The sequence below is a fragment of the Nicotiana tabacum genome, chromosome 2, assembly GCF_000715075.1.
Source record: "Nicotiana tabacum cultivar K326 chromosome 2, ASM71507v2, whole genome shotgun sequence".
NCBI lineage: Eukaryota > Viridiplantae > Streptophyta > Magnoliopsida > Solanales > Solanaceae > Nicotiana > Nicotiana tabacum.
The window spans coordinates 15,156,329-15,173,298 of record NC_134081.1 but is presented as its reverse complement, the minus strand read 5'-3'; the positions used below and the strand labels follow the sequence as shown (position 1 = coordinate 15,173,298).

Here is a 16,970-nt window from a genome sequence, read left to right as displayed (position 1 = left end):
TTTTTTTTTATACTTGTATAAAATAATCTTAATTCATGCATAACTAATACCTTTATAATTTAATCCTTGTTTAAATAGTGCTTGAACCAAATGACCCCTAATGCGTAGTTTGCAGTTTGTTCCCCACTTGCCTTATGGGTAAACCTTTTGTAAGTCAAAATTTAAAAGCCCAAGAGGCAAACTTTTCGCCCCGCTTGCTCCATGGTCAAACCTTCAACGTCAAGATTAAACATTTTAAACTTAGAAAGTTTGTCCATAAGGCAAGCAAGGTTAAAAATTGAAAAATTGACATTGTATAGCCGCTCTCAAATAATAGCCAATTTTATTTTTTTTGTATATATACACATTCTGTATGTTATATACAAAAATTATATAAATTTTATATATATTTTCGACTATCGAATGTAAATAGTTTCTGGCGCGAGCTAAAAGTGATAATACCCCTTAAAAATTCAAGACACCCACTTTTAAGATCATTTTTGTAAATCACCCGTTCCGATGTATGTTGGGCTATATTTGTCCAAAACTTGTTGGGCCTGAAATCAATTTGTTCGAGTACAAAACAGATCCAGTCCAAACCAGTCGGCCCATTATTCAAAGCTCTACCCAGGTTTTCTTCAACATCCCTACTACACTCATGGCGGTTGATTTGCGCTAGTTTCAGCCATCGAGTCCTTCTCTCACCACCAGTCTCTCCCGGCGGCGCGTGTCAAGCCCACCGAACCTTTTTTTCTTACACTTCCTTTTTTACACTAATGGCGGAGTTGAAGAGGAAAAACAGAGGAGGAGGGAGCAGACAAAACAAAGGTCGAAAAGATTTTAAGAAGAGAAAACAAAATTCACATGAAGGCAAAGATGGTAGAAGAAAAGGTCCGCGTTTGCCTAATGCTATGTTAAAGGAGCTTCAATTACCTAAAAGGTCCAATGAATACTCCGATGAAGACATTGCTTCTGATGATGAAGCTGTTAATGATTTTTATGAATATGAAGAAGGGGTTGCTGAAGAAGAATCCAAGAAAAATAAACGATTTGGCCCTGTTGAAAATTTCCAGTATGAGCTTCCTGATGATTTTGAGGTACTAAAAGCTTTTTATTTTGTGCTTTTGAGGTCTATTTTTGTAGGAAAGTTTTAATCTTTGGCTGGATTATTTAATGTCTGAGTTTTATTATGGAAGAATATCGTTGGACTCGAATGAATTTCATAGGGAGGAATTAGTCTAGAATATGTTAAAATAAAATTTGGAACCTACATGAAAGGTATAAAAGTTGCAATCCCCCATTGAATGGTGAAAAAAAAGGCAGTCCGATGCAAGGGTACATCCCGTGTTCACGCCGGGTCCGGAGAAGGGCCGGGTGCGACGTAGACAACCTACCGTAACTCAAGCATTAGTAGCTGTTTCCACAGCTCGAACCCATGACCTATAGGTCACATGGAGACAACTTTATTGTTGCTCCAAGTTCACTTAGATTGAATCCCTGGAAGCAAAAAGTGCCAAAATGTTTTGGACAAAAAGGGGTACTGTTTTTTCCTTTTAAAATGGTGTCAAAGAGTGCACGTCTTATGTACGACAATCTTCAGAAATGGGGGATCAGCATATGCAGCAGGTGCTCACTTTGTGGTAATCAAACCAAAGATGTCTACCACCTATTTTTTCACTGTTCATTTACCTCACAGATATGGAGTTTCTTTTTAAGTATTTTGGAGGTCACATGGACAATGCCAATGACAACAATGGAGTTATTACAGAGTTGGCGTCTAAGAGGTTTAGAAAAGGCAAAGAGGAAAACTTGGAACACAATCCCTTCAGTGATTTGGTGGATAGTTTGGAAAGAAAGAAATGCTAGAGTTTTTGAGAGCAAACTGGAATCTGTAATTACCATTATATACATATGTATATCCTGTTTATTTTTTTGGTGCAACAGGGGTATCGCAAATGACATTGAGGCCATGGTTGACCTTTTGAGCTCATTACACAAGTCGTAATGGAGTCTACTGCTGTAAATACTTCCACAGCACATTCTAATTGCTGAAATCAGTATACTTTAACAATCAGTAACTTTTTTTGATTTGCATTAGCTGCACAAGATGGGAATAGCGAATTCGATTTTTTTGGGTCTTTTATAGATTTATAAGCATTGTACTTTTCTATGTAGGATGAAAATGTATCATCAGACGAAGGAGATGGTGATGAAGACGAGGATGGTCGGAGAGGAGATGATGATGATGAAGAGGACGATGAAAGGCATTCACGATTGTTGCAGGAAATCACTGGACTTCCCCCTGATGCTTTTGATGGTAAACTTGCAATTACTAGTAGAATATGATGTGTTTCTTCAAAGTCAATCCGTTGATATATTTTGTAACAGTGATTTGTATGTGCTACTTGTGTACATATGTGATGTGTTAGTCAAGTAAATTTTAGTATTTTTAAGCTTATTATTATTATTATTATTTTTTTTTTTTGCAATTCCATGTTTGTTTCCCTTTATTTTGTTGGAGAAGCATGCCTTATTAAGTGCTCCACTTTTCACAAAACCTGGGGAAAAACAGAGGAACCTTTGTCATTACATGGCATTTCTTTGAATACATTGTGTTAACCCATCACTAGAAGGACTGATCAAAACGTGTCTGAATGATAGGCAAGAAGAAGAAAAATGATGTTATTATATCTGAGGCATATCCTGAGTCTGAATATAATCCCAGTCGTGATATTCTGGATGGAGATGGCCGCATTAGCGTCCAGGATCTTCTCGGCCCTCTCCAGGGGAAGTCTGGCTATAGCAAAGTTAGAAAGAGCATGAGTCGGATGGAGAAGAAGTCCATACCCATGCATGCACCTCTTCCGAAACCAGATCAACAGAGATTGGAAAGAAAGGTAGCTTATGATTTTAGCAAGAAGGATGTTACGAAATGGGAACCTCATGTCAAAAGAAACAGAGAAGCAACAACTATCTATTTTGACGAAGATAGGGACGTGGGATTTTCTACTGTAGGAGCTATAGCTGCTGAATTTGAACCACGAACTGATTTTGAGAAAGAAATTGCTTCTCTTGTTAATGACAATGAGATCGTTGAAGCTCATAAAAAAGATGGTGCAAGGCTTCTTGAACTGAATAAGGTATGGAGGTCATAAAATTTTACACCCTTTATTTCATACTAATGGTTTTTCATTTAGTTCTCCTAAAGGAAAATGGTGCCTGTAAATTTTTTATATTATATTAATGTGTACCGCTTTGGCAGATATCTGTAGAAGATGTGAGGGACCGCCAAGACCAGCTTGCTAAGATGCGTAGCCTTCTTTTCCGTCATGAAATGAAGGCAAAACGAGTCAAGAAGATAAAATCAAAAGTGTATCATCGTTTGCTGAAAAAAGATAGATTGAAACAAGCAGGTACTGCAGTTGAAACTGACCCAGAAGCAGCCAAAGAGCAGGCAATGAAACAAGAATTCAAAAGGGCAGAGGTAATTTCTTTCATTACTTGCGTGAACTTACCTAGGGGTCTTTTCTGCTTTTCAGGTTATTTGCTGATTGAGTTTGTCTCTTTTGCGACTAAATTCTATGTAGGAACGCATGACTCTGAAGCACAAGAACAGCTCCAAGTGGGCAAAGCGCATCTTACAACGTGGCTTGGATGTGCAAGACGATGGAACTCGAGCCGCTATTACTGAACAACTGAATCAACATGCCCTTTTGACAAGAAAAGCAAATAGCATGAAAGAGAGTAGTAGTAGTGAAGAAAGCAGTGATGATGAAGACCTTGATGAGACTTCTGATGGATCAGATCAGGATGCTGCAATAAAACTGTTGAAGAAAGCGAAGGACAAGACCGTTGAAGTTTTAGAAGGGGATGAAGAATTGCCAGCGTCAGGAGTGCTTTCTTTACCTTTCATGGTAATTTCATTAATCTTCCCTTTGCACCACCACTTGCTCTTTATTTTTTGAGGTTTGGAATTTCATCTATGGTTATGCATCTCAGCTTGTTTATGTACCATCTTGAAACATTGTTACTTCACAGGTCCGTGGATTGAAAAGAAGGAAAGAAGCGGCCGATGAAGAAGCAAAGCTTGCTCTAAAAGAGTACGAGTCATCATTGAAGGAATTCGAAGAGAAGAACGAGCCAAAAACTCAAGGAACAAATATTTTGAGTGGTAGGAGAGTTTTTGGAGCTCAAAAAATGCAGCAACTCGAACCCAAAAAGAAAGTGACATCAGACAACTACTATGGTGACAGTGATAGTGAAGGTGAGAGAGATGCCAGAGAAACTGGCATTACTGCTCGTGAAGAAAATAATTTTCCTGAGAGGGAAGTTCATTTTGATCCCACTTCACTTCGTGAAGAGTCTGAGATTGGTCATGATTCCCTGTTTAAGGTAATTGCATCGTGAACTTCATCAAATCCTGCAGTACCATCTCATATTGCCCTCTTTCCTGCGTTGTTTGAGGTGATTAAAGTTTTAATTTGTTCTGGTTTCAGAGTTTTGAGGACGTTGCGAGAGAACCATGCCCAAAGACATCATACGAAGTTTCCATTTTTGCAGATGACTCTTGGAAAAAGGTTCAGCTTTTGTTTTCTCAAAAATCAATTTTCTTACTCCTTTTAGCAAAGTCTTATTGGTATATTTGGTGAACAGATGAATGATTCTTCAATTAAAGGGAAGCAGGCAAAATCTGCAAATGCAAAAAGTGCGATGGCTTTACAGATCACAGAACCTGTTGCGAGTGAACCTGATGGAAAGGTAATCTCTCTATATGCTGAATCCACAATGCAACTTTCTCTGACCTGTTTGTTACGAAAGCTTTACATTTTGCACCCCTAGTGTTTGCTCTTTTTTTGTGATTTACACCTTATCCTAATCCCAATATGTTTAGTGATTTGCTCCCTATCTCTTTATTTCCTTGCAAAACAATAAAGACACTTTCTTTCTCGATTATTCCTGAGGGCACAATAGGGAAAATACAAATAAGAAAAAGAAAAAATATGGTGTAAAATAAAATAAAGTTATCACATATTAAACAAAAAAAATACTTTTATTTCACCACAGTTATGCATGCAGTGGAGAGTGACAAGAGAAAATGCACTTCGCACTATTTGAGAGAATAGAAATGAAGAGGGTTTTTTTCCTCCACTATCATGAAAATGGCTGTAAGCTTAAATACGAAATGGTGACAGTACATCCAGCAGTTAGACAAGTTGAAGATTGTATATCTTCTATGCTTTATTTTACCCTTTCTTACTTTCCCATTTCTTCTATGTAACTTCTCCAGATTACGTTTCTTAATTGCTAAATCTTACTCTCTTTGTATTTTCTATCTTTGTGATACGATAACAATATCTGCCTTATTCTGCTTCAATGTCAATGTCAAATTAGCAGATTGTAACATCTGCAAAAATAGGGAGAAAATTGGAGAAAGCCCCTTTACAATTGCTTTATTTTGTACCTCAATGTCCATTTTGAAAAATAGGAGAAATATAAATATATTTCTGAACTTTTGCAAATCCACTAGGCCCCTTTGCAGTTGCACTTGCTAAAGCACAAAAGGTTTAAAAGCTATGCAAAAGAATGTGGCATTAGCAAACACCAATTCAACAGAACGTGAATAATAATTAATGAAAAGAAACAAGACAAAGAACATTAACAAAATGTCATTTCCTCTTCGACATTGAGTTACATTAACTTGGTGGGTATCTGATTTGTCTTGTTACTCTGAAAAAATTCCTTAAGCATTGTTTATGGCGAAGGTGCTCAAGAATTTAATCTTGGGACCTCTAGGTTTCATGAGATAGTTTAATGTGTATGCGGTCACCCGGCAAATGTGGTTCCTGCCCAATATGTAATATTGCTTTTTTCCTATCTTGCCCTCGTGGATAATTAAAAAAAGGATGTTTTAATTATTTTACAAGGAAATAGAGAGATTATGGTGCAAATTAAAAAAAGAAAGGCTAGGGGTGTAAATCAAAAAAGAGAGAACACATTAGGGGTGCAAAACACAAAGAATTTGTTTGTTATTGTTGACTCTTAATTCTGCTTGCAGGAAATTGATGAGGATAGTGATACAGATAGTGGAGGAGAAATGGTTGATGGGATTTTATCTTCTGGGACTAAGTCCACATATGAAATCCCATCTCAGGAAGAACTTATTCGGCGTGCTTTTGCTGGTGATGATGTTGAAGACGACTTTGAGAGAGAAAAACAAGATGCCTTGAATGAGGAAGTTCCCGAGCCTGAAAAACCCCTTTTACTGCCTGGTTGGGGCCAATGGACCAATATACAAAAGAAGAGAGGTCCGCCTTCTTGGATGCTTGAAGAACATGATAATGCCAAAAAGAAAAGGGAAGAAGCTCTCAAGAAGAGAAAAGATGCAAATTTGAATCATGTTATTATCTCCGAAAAGAGGGACAAGAAGGTTGGTCATAGACATCTTTCATCCTTTAAACTGATTTAAGAATCAACATTCTCGTGATTGATGTCAATTTGGATTTTAGTTGTTACTGATAGTGATTGCAGACTTATGTGCATGCGTGAATTTTTCTTATTGTATTTGCCTTTCTCCTTGGCTTTAAATTAGTGAAACTAAAATCATCTTGGTTACAAAAAAACTTAGCAAAATTAAAATCATCTTCTGCTTCAGTCGAGGTAGCAGTTAAAAGAGAAGTTGGATTGCTAATCAAACAAAGTAAATAAAAAAAGAACAGACAACGGCAGAAAGCAGTAGAGGAGAGTTTCAACTTCACCATCATTCATCTTACAGGAAAGGTTGTGAACCTGCTCGTCTTTTTAGAAACACTATTCTTAACTTTATGTAGATTTGGATACTTTAAATGGTCATGCTGTCTGTGCTGGAGATTTTCCAACACTCATTGAAACACGCAGTAAGGTTATTTTCATTATTTAGCCACACAACAAACTGTTCTTCAGTTTTCCTACACCTGTCTCAAGCCTGTCCAACAGATGCATATTTAGAAAACTTCTCTGTTCTTTACATGTACAGAAGGCCATGCCTTCAATGTTGCTTGTCCTTGCTCATAGTGTACAACTTTTACTGCGATTGACTCAGTTTCTACTTTTCCATGCAGGCTGACAAGTTACACACGCCGACATTACCTTATCCATTTACTTCCCAAGAAGTTTTTGAGCAGAGCATTCGGATGCCTATTGGACCTGAATTCAACCCCGTAACAACAGTTGGAGCTCTTACTCGGCCCGAGGTCCGTCCTCAAGCATACTATCTAACTTTTGTTTGCCTATCTTTCCATATTCTTGTTGTTTCCAGAAGTATATCTGAAACCCCGGATTCCCCCCCCCCCCCCCAAGGAAAAAAGAGAGTGACAAAGGGGCAATGCCTGTTATCTGAAATGTTAAAATCCAGTTGGATGAAATATATTCCTTTTCTTAGCCCTTTCCCTTTTTTGGTCATAAGATTTTTCTTTGTTACTTATCTATTTTGGTGAGAGGAGGGGTTGAGTTTCTAGCTGTGATCTGGAGGTGGAATAGATGTTATCTTTGCTTATGTTATAATTCTCGCAGGTGGTAAAGAGGAATGGTATTATCATAAAGCCTATCAAATTCGAGGAAGTTGATCCCCATGGAAGATCGGAGGACCACAAACGTGGTGGTATGCAGAAAAAGAAGGGTGGTAAAAGTAAGGGTAACAAAGCCACGAAAAAGAAAACCGTGTAGATTGGAAGCTAACTATTTCGCGACCTTTGACATTTTAAAGAAGGAACCCTTTCGTTGTTTTCTAGCAGTTGTGAGATCCGATGGTCAATAACCAGTGAATTTTCTCGCCATGTCCTTGTTTTGGATCTGTAGTTAGGGGAGCCTCTTTTCTGCAGTTTTGGTCGAAGAATTAGCTGCAGCTTCTTACAGTGAAGCCCGGAGAATTATGAAGATGAGAGGCTTTACTCTCCACGCATGCAGCGCAAAGAGATTTTTGTTGTGTTAGTAAATCTGTAGCACAAATGATGGGGGGGAATTGCCTACGAGTATGGTTACAGTTACGTATTTAATTATTTTTTTTCCTGATACGAATTTAATTATTGAATGTATTATGTTACTAGCTATGCTCGGATTTGAAAGTATTTAAAGTGTATAATTGTTTCAAGTGAAGCAGATGGTATGTATCAGTTTTGTTTCTTTGTGGTAAAGCGTAGATTTGGTTGTACTTTTGTTATTATGACTATCAAGTTTTAAATGGTTATGTGCCCATTATTCTTTAATGTGCATATTTTTTTTTTTTTGAAAATATCATACAATAGAATTTAACATCGTTAGTTTTTCTTCATCCAAACTGAATATTTCTGTGCTTGTAATAATTAGACTATTTTTTACCTTTTTCTTTAGAAAGAATTTTTAAAAAGAATTCAGTGTGGGGTGGGGGTGTGCGAAAATAATTTTTTTTCATCTTAAAAATGCGTAATGTTTCAGAGTAATATTCATTAAAAAGTTTAGTACCGCGTAATGTACCTTGCAGATTCTATTACGAGGAAATGGTTCAGCAGAACTCTTTATAGTTTGAAGAAGAAAATGACTTTATAAAGCTCTGTTGTATTTTATTTTCATTTCTTTTAAGGGTAAAACAAAAATCTCTTGAAAAATTTGACATAAACTTAAAAGATTGTAACGGTGCGAAAAACAATTTAATAATCGTGTGTCCAATCAATAAAAGATGAAATAAGTACACTGCCAAATTTTTTGAAGCAAGCACAAATCTCAAACAGGTGAAACACAATCAGTTTTATCAACACGAAAAGTAATACACGAATCTTGAACTTCTAATCATTTCTAATTATTTTTCTTTAAGAAAAGATTTCGTAGACAAACTAGAGATATACCACTTTAATATAAAGAGATTTTTACCTTAAAAGAAAAAAAAAATCGTATAACTGAATCCCTTAATTGAAGACGCTAATTATGATTTGAAAACCGTTTAATGAAAAATGTATATAACGGAAGAACTTGAATTTAAAGTAAGAAGCCTTAATGGATAAACATGAAGTACTAATTCCATCGGTAGATTGTTTAGTGAATTAAATCTTTTTTTTTTTTTCGGTTTGATTGCGTCCCAAATGTTTCTAGTTATCTTGTTTTTTTTTAAATTTATTGAATGTTCCTTTTTTGCGTCTCACATTCCACTCACAAAAGAGCTTAATTTCATGATATGGAAAGAAATGAAGAAAAATCACGAAAAAGAAGCATGGATTAAGGACCTAAAATGCAAGCTACTAAGGTTAATAAATATTTAAGGGGTACACAAACATTAAAAGACAAATAATATGGACCGAATCTTGTAAATTGCGAGGAAAAAATAAAATTAGGAAGCCTAAAATACATAAAGGAAGCATAGGTTAAGGACGTAAAATGCAAAAGCTCTCATAAGATTGCACACTATCAAGCACCTATATCAAATTATTTTTATGCTCGAGTGTGTTTTTCAATTAGGTCCCTCATTAAAGCTGATTATACATACAATTTAGAAATGCACATACAACGGAGACGTCCAATTAACGTTAGCTCCGCTATATATATAATTCCGGCACACGGCGGACATCGGCTGTCATCGGCGGTGGTGCATTAGGCGGCAATGAGGCGGCAACCACCGGCACGGGTGGCCAATTATCGGGACACGACGGAGGAGGAGGTGCACCTGAACTAGTTTTACAAGAGGGAGCAGAGGGAGGAATTGGGACAAATTTTGGTAACATATGACGAAAATCTTTTATTTCCAATAGCTTTCTAGGAGTAGTTGCATGGATTGAAGAATAGCAAAGAGTTGTGAAAAGTAAAACAAGAAGGATTTTCGAAATTGCACTTTGTTTGGTCATTATAGAGTAATATTTAGTACTTATAAATATATATGTAGAAGAATGGTTTTACTAGCGAAGGAGCTATATGTTGTATATATAGTTCAAGAAATTAAAGAATGTAACAAAATTTGTACAGGTAATTGTTGAGTTGGATTTATTATTTACTGACCTTCTTTTCTGGTGGAAGATATGATCATTAAAACATTCCTATTTGGACTTATTTCGTAGGTCAAAAGGATTAGGAAGATGGGGAGTTAATTTATTACTTTTTGCCTTTTTATTCAGGAGAAATAAATTATGTTATGTAACAGTTGAATGATTAATTGAGTTTACACTGATTAAAAAAAAACGAAATATTCTCAATTTTATGACAAATCTGATCTCATGGCGTGTTCTGATTCTCCACTGACTTCACTGATATATGGACTTTTTATTTTATCTTTGATGTTATTGCTAGAGATGCACACATGATTTTCATTCGTATGGAATTAGAACGAATTTGGCGATTAAATTCTTGTTGGATTGCAAATGAAGAACAAAATAACAAAGACTCAACAAACCTAAGGACTTAAGATATTTTCAATCTTTGGATCTGGTCCTTGAGGCTGAAGCATCTTTGTTCTTGAGAGAGGTGGTGGCTAGCACATGAGAGAATATGATTTTTGGATTTGCAAGTGTTAGGAAAAGAAATCCCTTGCCTCATGTTGATAATATGTATGTGTGAGGTCATCAAAGATGATGCAATAAAGTGTCCTTTAGTTTGGCCTTAGCAAGCTATAGCTATGCTGTTGTACTGCTGCCAGATGGTACAGTGCAATACCTTTTACAACTGTAGAGTTGACTGTACGACGAACAAGGAAACTGATCTTTATCTGTTCCCTTTCCTATTCCCTTATCTGATTTCAATGAGAATTGAACCAGGCATCTGACTAGTTACTCTGAATGCAAGGAAACTAATTGTATCACGTTCCTTATCTGGTTCTCTCATTAAGTTTGTCAAATCATCAAAACAAAAGACGCATAACTTATAATTTTTAACTCCTAAATTTTAGGAAAAATTATCAAATTATAATTTTATCTAATGTGAAATCTATTTTTAAAGGGTAAAAAAGTCGGATGACATTTCGCTAAGGAGTTTCGTGCTTTTAATATAGTATAGATAGATATATATCGATATATATTATACATGAATTATACATTCACCGGCTATTTTAAATTTAGGCGCTTAAGTAGGTGGCATTATATCTTTGTGTGAAATATGTAGATGAAACTGAAAATTACGAGATGAGAGAGAATTGTTTGACCAAGAAATATAATCTCTGATTAAACTATTAAATTTATATAATGAATGGTTAAATCTAGTTAAGGATAATAACTCTAGATATTAGGTACAAGGATGTACAGTGGGAAAGATAGAGTTTGCATATGATTAATGGCAATAAATATGAAATTTCTTTACAACAAGAACATTAAATGAGATATATCTAGCAATAAATGTCAATAAATGGTATTTATATAAATAAGGAGAATGATTCACCCGATAATGAGTTGACAAGGAGAATATTCTGCATGGCAACGGTGAGTGACAAATAGATCCAAGATTCGTATGAACAATCCTTGGATCTGGTGGAAACGTGGGGAATAATATGAACGAGAATCTTTACAAAAAGGTAGTGTTTGTATCCTTTTGAGAGAGAGAGTCTTCTTCTCAAAAAGTGTTCTTATCAAATGAAAATTACCCCCTCACCCCTTATCTCTTTTTCTATTTATATGGGACATGTCCCTAGTCAACCCTAAAAGGACAAGTACAGAGAATATTTAATAGAATATTCTCTTAAATATCTTATTACAAAAACTAGCCGTTAGCATTCTGTTCTTGATACTTGACCTCGACCGTTATCGACCGCCCGGCCACGAGTCCCACTGTTCACTAGTCGACCTCGGCCACATCATTTTCCATAACATCACTTCATGCTAAATTCCCTTGGAGCAGATTTTGACCTATACAGTTAGTCCCTCCGCTTATTGAGGTCGACCTTGGATGAACTCAATGAGCGGACTCTGGTAGTTATGGCTGAGAAGTTTGGGCAAGCAGGTCAAGTAGTAGCATTTTAGATGGGGTGGCAACGTGGCATTCCGTGAGCCGCAACCTAGGGTCATGTCGATTCAGAGTGACGTCATGTCATCATGCATCATCATTACGCGTTTTCCCGATACCTTGCGTCTTGTCCCATGCCTCTGCCGTTTCAATTCCTGAGCTGTGTAACGATCACTTGCTTTCTCGATATTGATGCTTGAATTCTTATAAATAGGGATACATAATCCTTTGCCTTATTCTTTGCAATCTAAATATTGGATCTCTATACCTTCTTCCTTCTTGGTTCAAAATCCTTGCCCTCTTGATTTTACTATCGTATTTTGCTTTTATTGATTCCGGTGGGTTCTGCTACCCTTGACTCTTCTATGTATATACCCCCTTTATTCGTAAACAAATATGGTTAACGTGTCTTATAGTTCTGGGAGGGTACCTGACCCTATTCCCTTAGCGGTGCGCATGCCTCCCCATGACGATAAGGTTGCCATTGTTGCGGAGGATGAAAGATTTCCTATAGTGGAGGAAATAATCCCTCGTAGCGAGAAGGCTAGATCTGACTTTTTAAAGTTTCCCGAGGACGACCCTGAGGCCTCGTAATCGGTGATGGATGTGGATGCTCTTGCTAATTTCAGAGCGAAGTTCAAAATTTCGGCCTACATCGACCTTATCCCGGCTGGTTGTGACGTGGTGCAGATTCATCGCCCTGGATACTGCGCATTCTACGCGTATCCATTCTATGTGGGCTACTCCTTTCCCCTTCTCCCATTGGCGGAGGAATTTTGCCGCTACTACGGCATCTTCCCGACCCAACTTTCACCTTACATATACAAACTTATCCGCATGTTGATGAAGTACGCGAAATTGGCCGACCACGGGATCTCTCTTCGCCACCTGATGCACCTCTTCACACCTAATTTCTATAGAGGGACGATGTTGCATCTTCGTCATCGAGGGAGTAAGAGTTTGGTAGTGAAGATGGACGATAAAGCAAATCGCCGATTCTGGCTTAGCTACTTCTACGTCAAGACCGAGGACGTGGTGGCAAATGCGAATGGATTTCCTGAGGAATAGAATTATGCCCGTAAGTATTTTTTACTAAGAGCCTATTTTGCTCATTTTGATTGTAGCCTAACATTCTGCTTTTTCCTCATTCAACTGAGACTTCGCCCCCTCATTTGGTTGCGGATATTCATGACTGGGTTAGCCAGGTCTTGCCTCACACAGTGGAGATTCGCAAATGGTCGGCCTTTTTCAAGAAGTTTAGGCCCAAGCTTTCAGCGATCGGTGAGTTTGCCCATTTTGAATCTTTATTGTCGTTGCCTTCTCGCTTGCTTCTTATTGTTTTGTGGGGATCGACCTCTTAATCTTTTTTTCTTCTATTTTTTTTCTAGCTCGGGGATCCTCGAGGAGATCGAAGGCCCCTACTCATGCATTTCGCCAGATGAACGCTATAACGGGGTCCGCCCCTACTATGACTGTGGCCAAGCTTGCCTGGCCATCCACTTCTATTCGACCTCCGGTTTCGGCTAGATCGGCTTGATCACCGACGGCTTAAGTAACAGAGACTTAGTCCTCTCCCTTGCTTCACTTAATAGATGAAGAGTCTTCACCGAGCTTAGAGGATTTGGTCCATCATAAAATGAGGTCGGTGGATATCGACGATGGGATGATCCGAGCCATAGATTCTACAAGGAACGAACGTGAAACGACCTCCATTGTGCCTGAAGATGGTGTAAATTTTCCGTCTGAGGTCCTGCCATCAGTGGAAGCCGCAGAGAGCGTGCCCCTTCCTGATACCAACGTCGGAACTGGTTGAGTGTCCGTGGAGGTTCTGGGTACTGTGCGACAAGATGCGCCATCGTCTTTGCGGCCAATTGATGTTCCCACCTTGTTTACCAATGAGAGAGGTAAGGGGGTTGCTGAGGATGGTTACGATATGGGATCCGATATGGACCCTGAGAAGGTTAGGATGATGGGAGAAGGACTCACCCGGCTCGAGGTGATATTGGAGGGAACCACGCGGACCATTGCGATCCATCTGCACCGAGATCTGCTAGTTGATACGGAGGACGTAGTCCCTTCTTTTGTTCCCCTCTGTTCCAACATGGAGGGTAAGACCCTCGAGAAACTGAAGGATTACACATTGTCGAGGAGCATAGCCGGTCTTGCTCTTAGGGTAAGTTGGGTATTTCATTTGTATGTTCGTTCATGTCAAATCCGATTTTATTCTTACTCGCTCTGGTTTTCTTTTAAGACCGTGATCTTGGATATCGAAAGCTCCAGCCGAGAGGAGAGGCGGAAGGCCATTTTCCGAAAGATGGAGCGGAAATATCGCGAGTATCGTGATAAGCACTGCGAGCTTTGCAGGCGGTTTGGTGGGAGTAGCAACTTCCGGGCTCTCCGAATGATCTAAAGGAGAAGGATGGCGAATTGGTGAAAGTTATCGAAAAATGTAGTGAGCTCAAAGGGGTGTTGAAGGACAAGGAAGAGGAGCTCGAGGTGAGCAGGGGAGTCGAGGCCCAATGCGCCGACCTTCAAGTCCAAGTGAGCTCGCTGCGGGCCGAGCTCAAAAAAAGTCTAATCAAGGCAGATGCTCTGGGTGGTGAGCTCGCCGAGAGGATAGCAGACTTAGAGAAGTCGGAATAGGATCGGTTGGCGGCTTTGAGGCAAGTAAAGGCATCGGTGGCCGTAATCCGCGTTCTTCGTTCAGAGCGGTCGAGTGATTTAGAGACAACGAGGCTTAGATAGGAGCGACTCGACGAGCATATAAGGGAGTTGGAGGAAGAAAATTCGGGCCTTAATGAACGAGTTGTCTCCCTTGAAGTCGAAAAGTCCCAGTTATTGGCTCAACCGTCCTCTTCTTGTGCTTCTGCCATTCCTGACATTCCGCGGGATCTATATGAGATTTGGATACACGCCGAGGCCCAACGGGATATATTTAGAGACTTGATGGCGGCGGGGAAAGTTTTTGAGACCGACTTCGAGGACGCTCGTGCTAAGGCACGCTCAGCTCGGACTGCTTGTGGCTATGATCCCGCTACACCGGAGGCTGGTGATAGCGATGAGAGCATAGGCATGGACGAGATTGAAAAAGGTGCCTGGTATGAGGATGAGTATCCCGAAGGCGGTGGCGATGGTACTAGCGGAGAGGCAGGTAGATATGACCTTGGCAGTCAAATGGATGGCGTTGCTGGGTTAGGTGACGAGTAGTTGTCTTTATTTCTTTTTGCTTGTAAGTTTTGTACATATTTTGTGGGCATCTGTTGTAGCCTTTGTAAAGAATATATTTTACGAAATGACATTTTCGTTGCTCGTACCTGACTTTTTTCCTTCTGTTCAGGCTTGTATGCCTTTTTCTTTTATTTTGCCGTTTGGTCGCTTTAGTCGTAAAACCTTGGTTTATTTGTGTTCAACGAGGTCGAAATAGAACATAGTTTTGGTCATGGCCGGGGGCTGGTAGGTGCTAATTCGAATGAGGTCGAATGTAACTTATACTTAATTAATTCGAAACGAGGTCGAATGTAACTTATACTTAGTTAATTCGAGCAAGGTTGAATGTGAGTTAATTCGAGTGAGGTCGAATATAACCCGTACTTAGTTAATTCGAGCAAGGTCGAATATGAGTTAATTCGAGCGAGGTCGAATGTGAGTTAATTCGAGCGAGGTCGAATGTAACCCGTACTTAGTTAATTCGAGCAAGGTTGAATGTGAGTTAATTCGAGCGAGGTCAAATGTGATTTAATTGGAGTGAGGTCGAACGTGAGTTAATTCGAGCGAGGTCAAATATAACCCGTACTTATTTAATTCGAGCGAGGTCGAATGTAACCCGTACTTAGTTAATTCGAGCAAGGTCGAATGTGAGTTAATTCGAGCGAAGTCGAACATGAGTTAATTCGAGCAAAGTCGAACATGAGTTAATTCGAGCGAGGTCGAACGTGAGTTAATTCGAGCGAGGTCAAATGTAACCCGTACTTAGTTAATTCAAGCAAGGTCGAATGTGAGTTAATTCGAGCGAGGTCGAATGTAACTTTTACTTAATTGTGGCCGGGGGACGAGTAGGTATTGAGGCAATGTTACTCTGGCAAAAATATGGGCAAACTTCATGCATTTGTGTTTTGTTCATATACTTGGAGAAATTAACATGTTTTCCGGGCTGGCATTCCAGTCCCAGTTTATCTAGTCCCTTCATTGGGTGACCTAGAGAAGCATTGAGAGGTTGGGCAATGAACTGACCGTCCGGTGCCTTCTTCCATTTATACTTCAACTTGAAGTGTCCCCCTTGTCGCCTCGTTAAAAACCTCCTTGAGAAAACCCAATTGAGACAAAACTCAAGTGAGAGAAAAAAGAGTACGACTTGAAGAACGTTTTTTCTTAAAAGTTGAAGTACTTGAGGTGTGTGATGTTCCAGTTGTTTGGTAGTAGTTTTCCTTCCATTGTTTCTAGTTGGAAAGACCCTTTGTTTGCTGTAGCCGTGATTTTGTATGGACCGTCCCAATTTGTTCCCAGTTTGCCTTCCCATGGGTCTTTGCTTGCTTGTGTTTTGGCTTTGAGCACGTAGTCCCCGACTTTGAGTGGTCTGATCTTGGCCTTTTCGTTATAATAGAGTTCTGCCTATTATTTTTGGGCTACCATCCTTATGTAGGCCATATCTCTCTGTTCTTCGGCTTCATCGAGCTCTTGCCTTCTGCTTTCATCGTTCCCCGGCCTGCTCTATTGGGAGTATCTCAAACTGGGCTCTTCGACTTTGACTGGTATTACCGTATCCGTCCCATAGACTAATGAGTAGGGTGTCTCTCCTGTGCTTGTCTTCGGCGTTGTACAGTAGGCCCAAAACACTTCTGGTAATAACTTCGGCCATAGTCCTCAAGCTTTTTCTTCATGATGTTCAGTATTGATTTATTGGAGGATTCCGCTTGCTCGTTGCCCGCGAGGTGGTACGATGTTGAGATTATTCTTTTGATATGACACTTCTCAAAGAATTCGACGACCTTTTTTCCAGTGAATTGGGGTCCGTTGTCGCAACTGATCTCTTTGGGGAGGCCGAAGCGGCACACGATGTTTTTCCATAT

At 39.1% G+C, this 16,970-nt stretch overlaps 1 protein-coding gene across 1 annotated transcript; it reads left to right on the top strand.

Moving 5' to 3' along the window:
- The first annotated feature begins 755 nt into the window (after positions 1 to 755).
- LOC107774979 (uncharacterized) lies at positions 756 to 8,121 on the top strand. Its single transcript, XM_075231119.1, has 11 exons — positions 756 to 1,076; positions 2,155 to 2,296; positions 2,641 to 3,119; positions 3,242 to 3,463; positions 3,567 to 3,893; positions 4,018 to 4,371; positions 4,476 to 4,556; positions 4,633 to 4,737; positions 6,035 to 6,406; positions 7,077 to 7,208; positions 7,528 to 8,121. Exons 1-11 carry the CDS (start codon positions 756 to 758, stop codon positions 7,678 to 7,680), a joined length of 2,688 nt encoding a protein of 895 aa, XP_075087220.1. The 3' UTR covers positions 7,681 to 8,121.
- Positions 8,122 to 16,970: the final 8,849 nt, after the last annotated feature.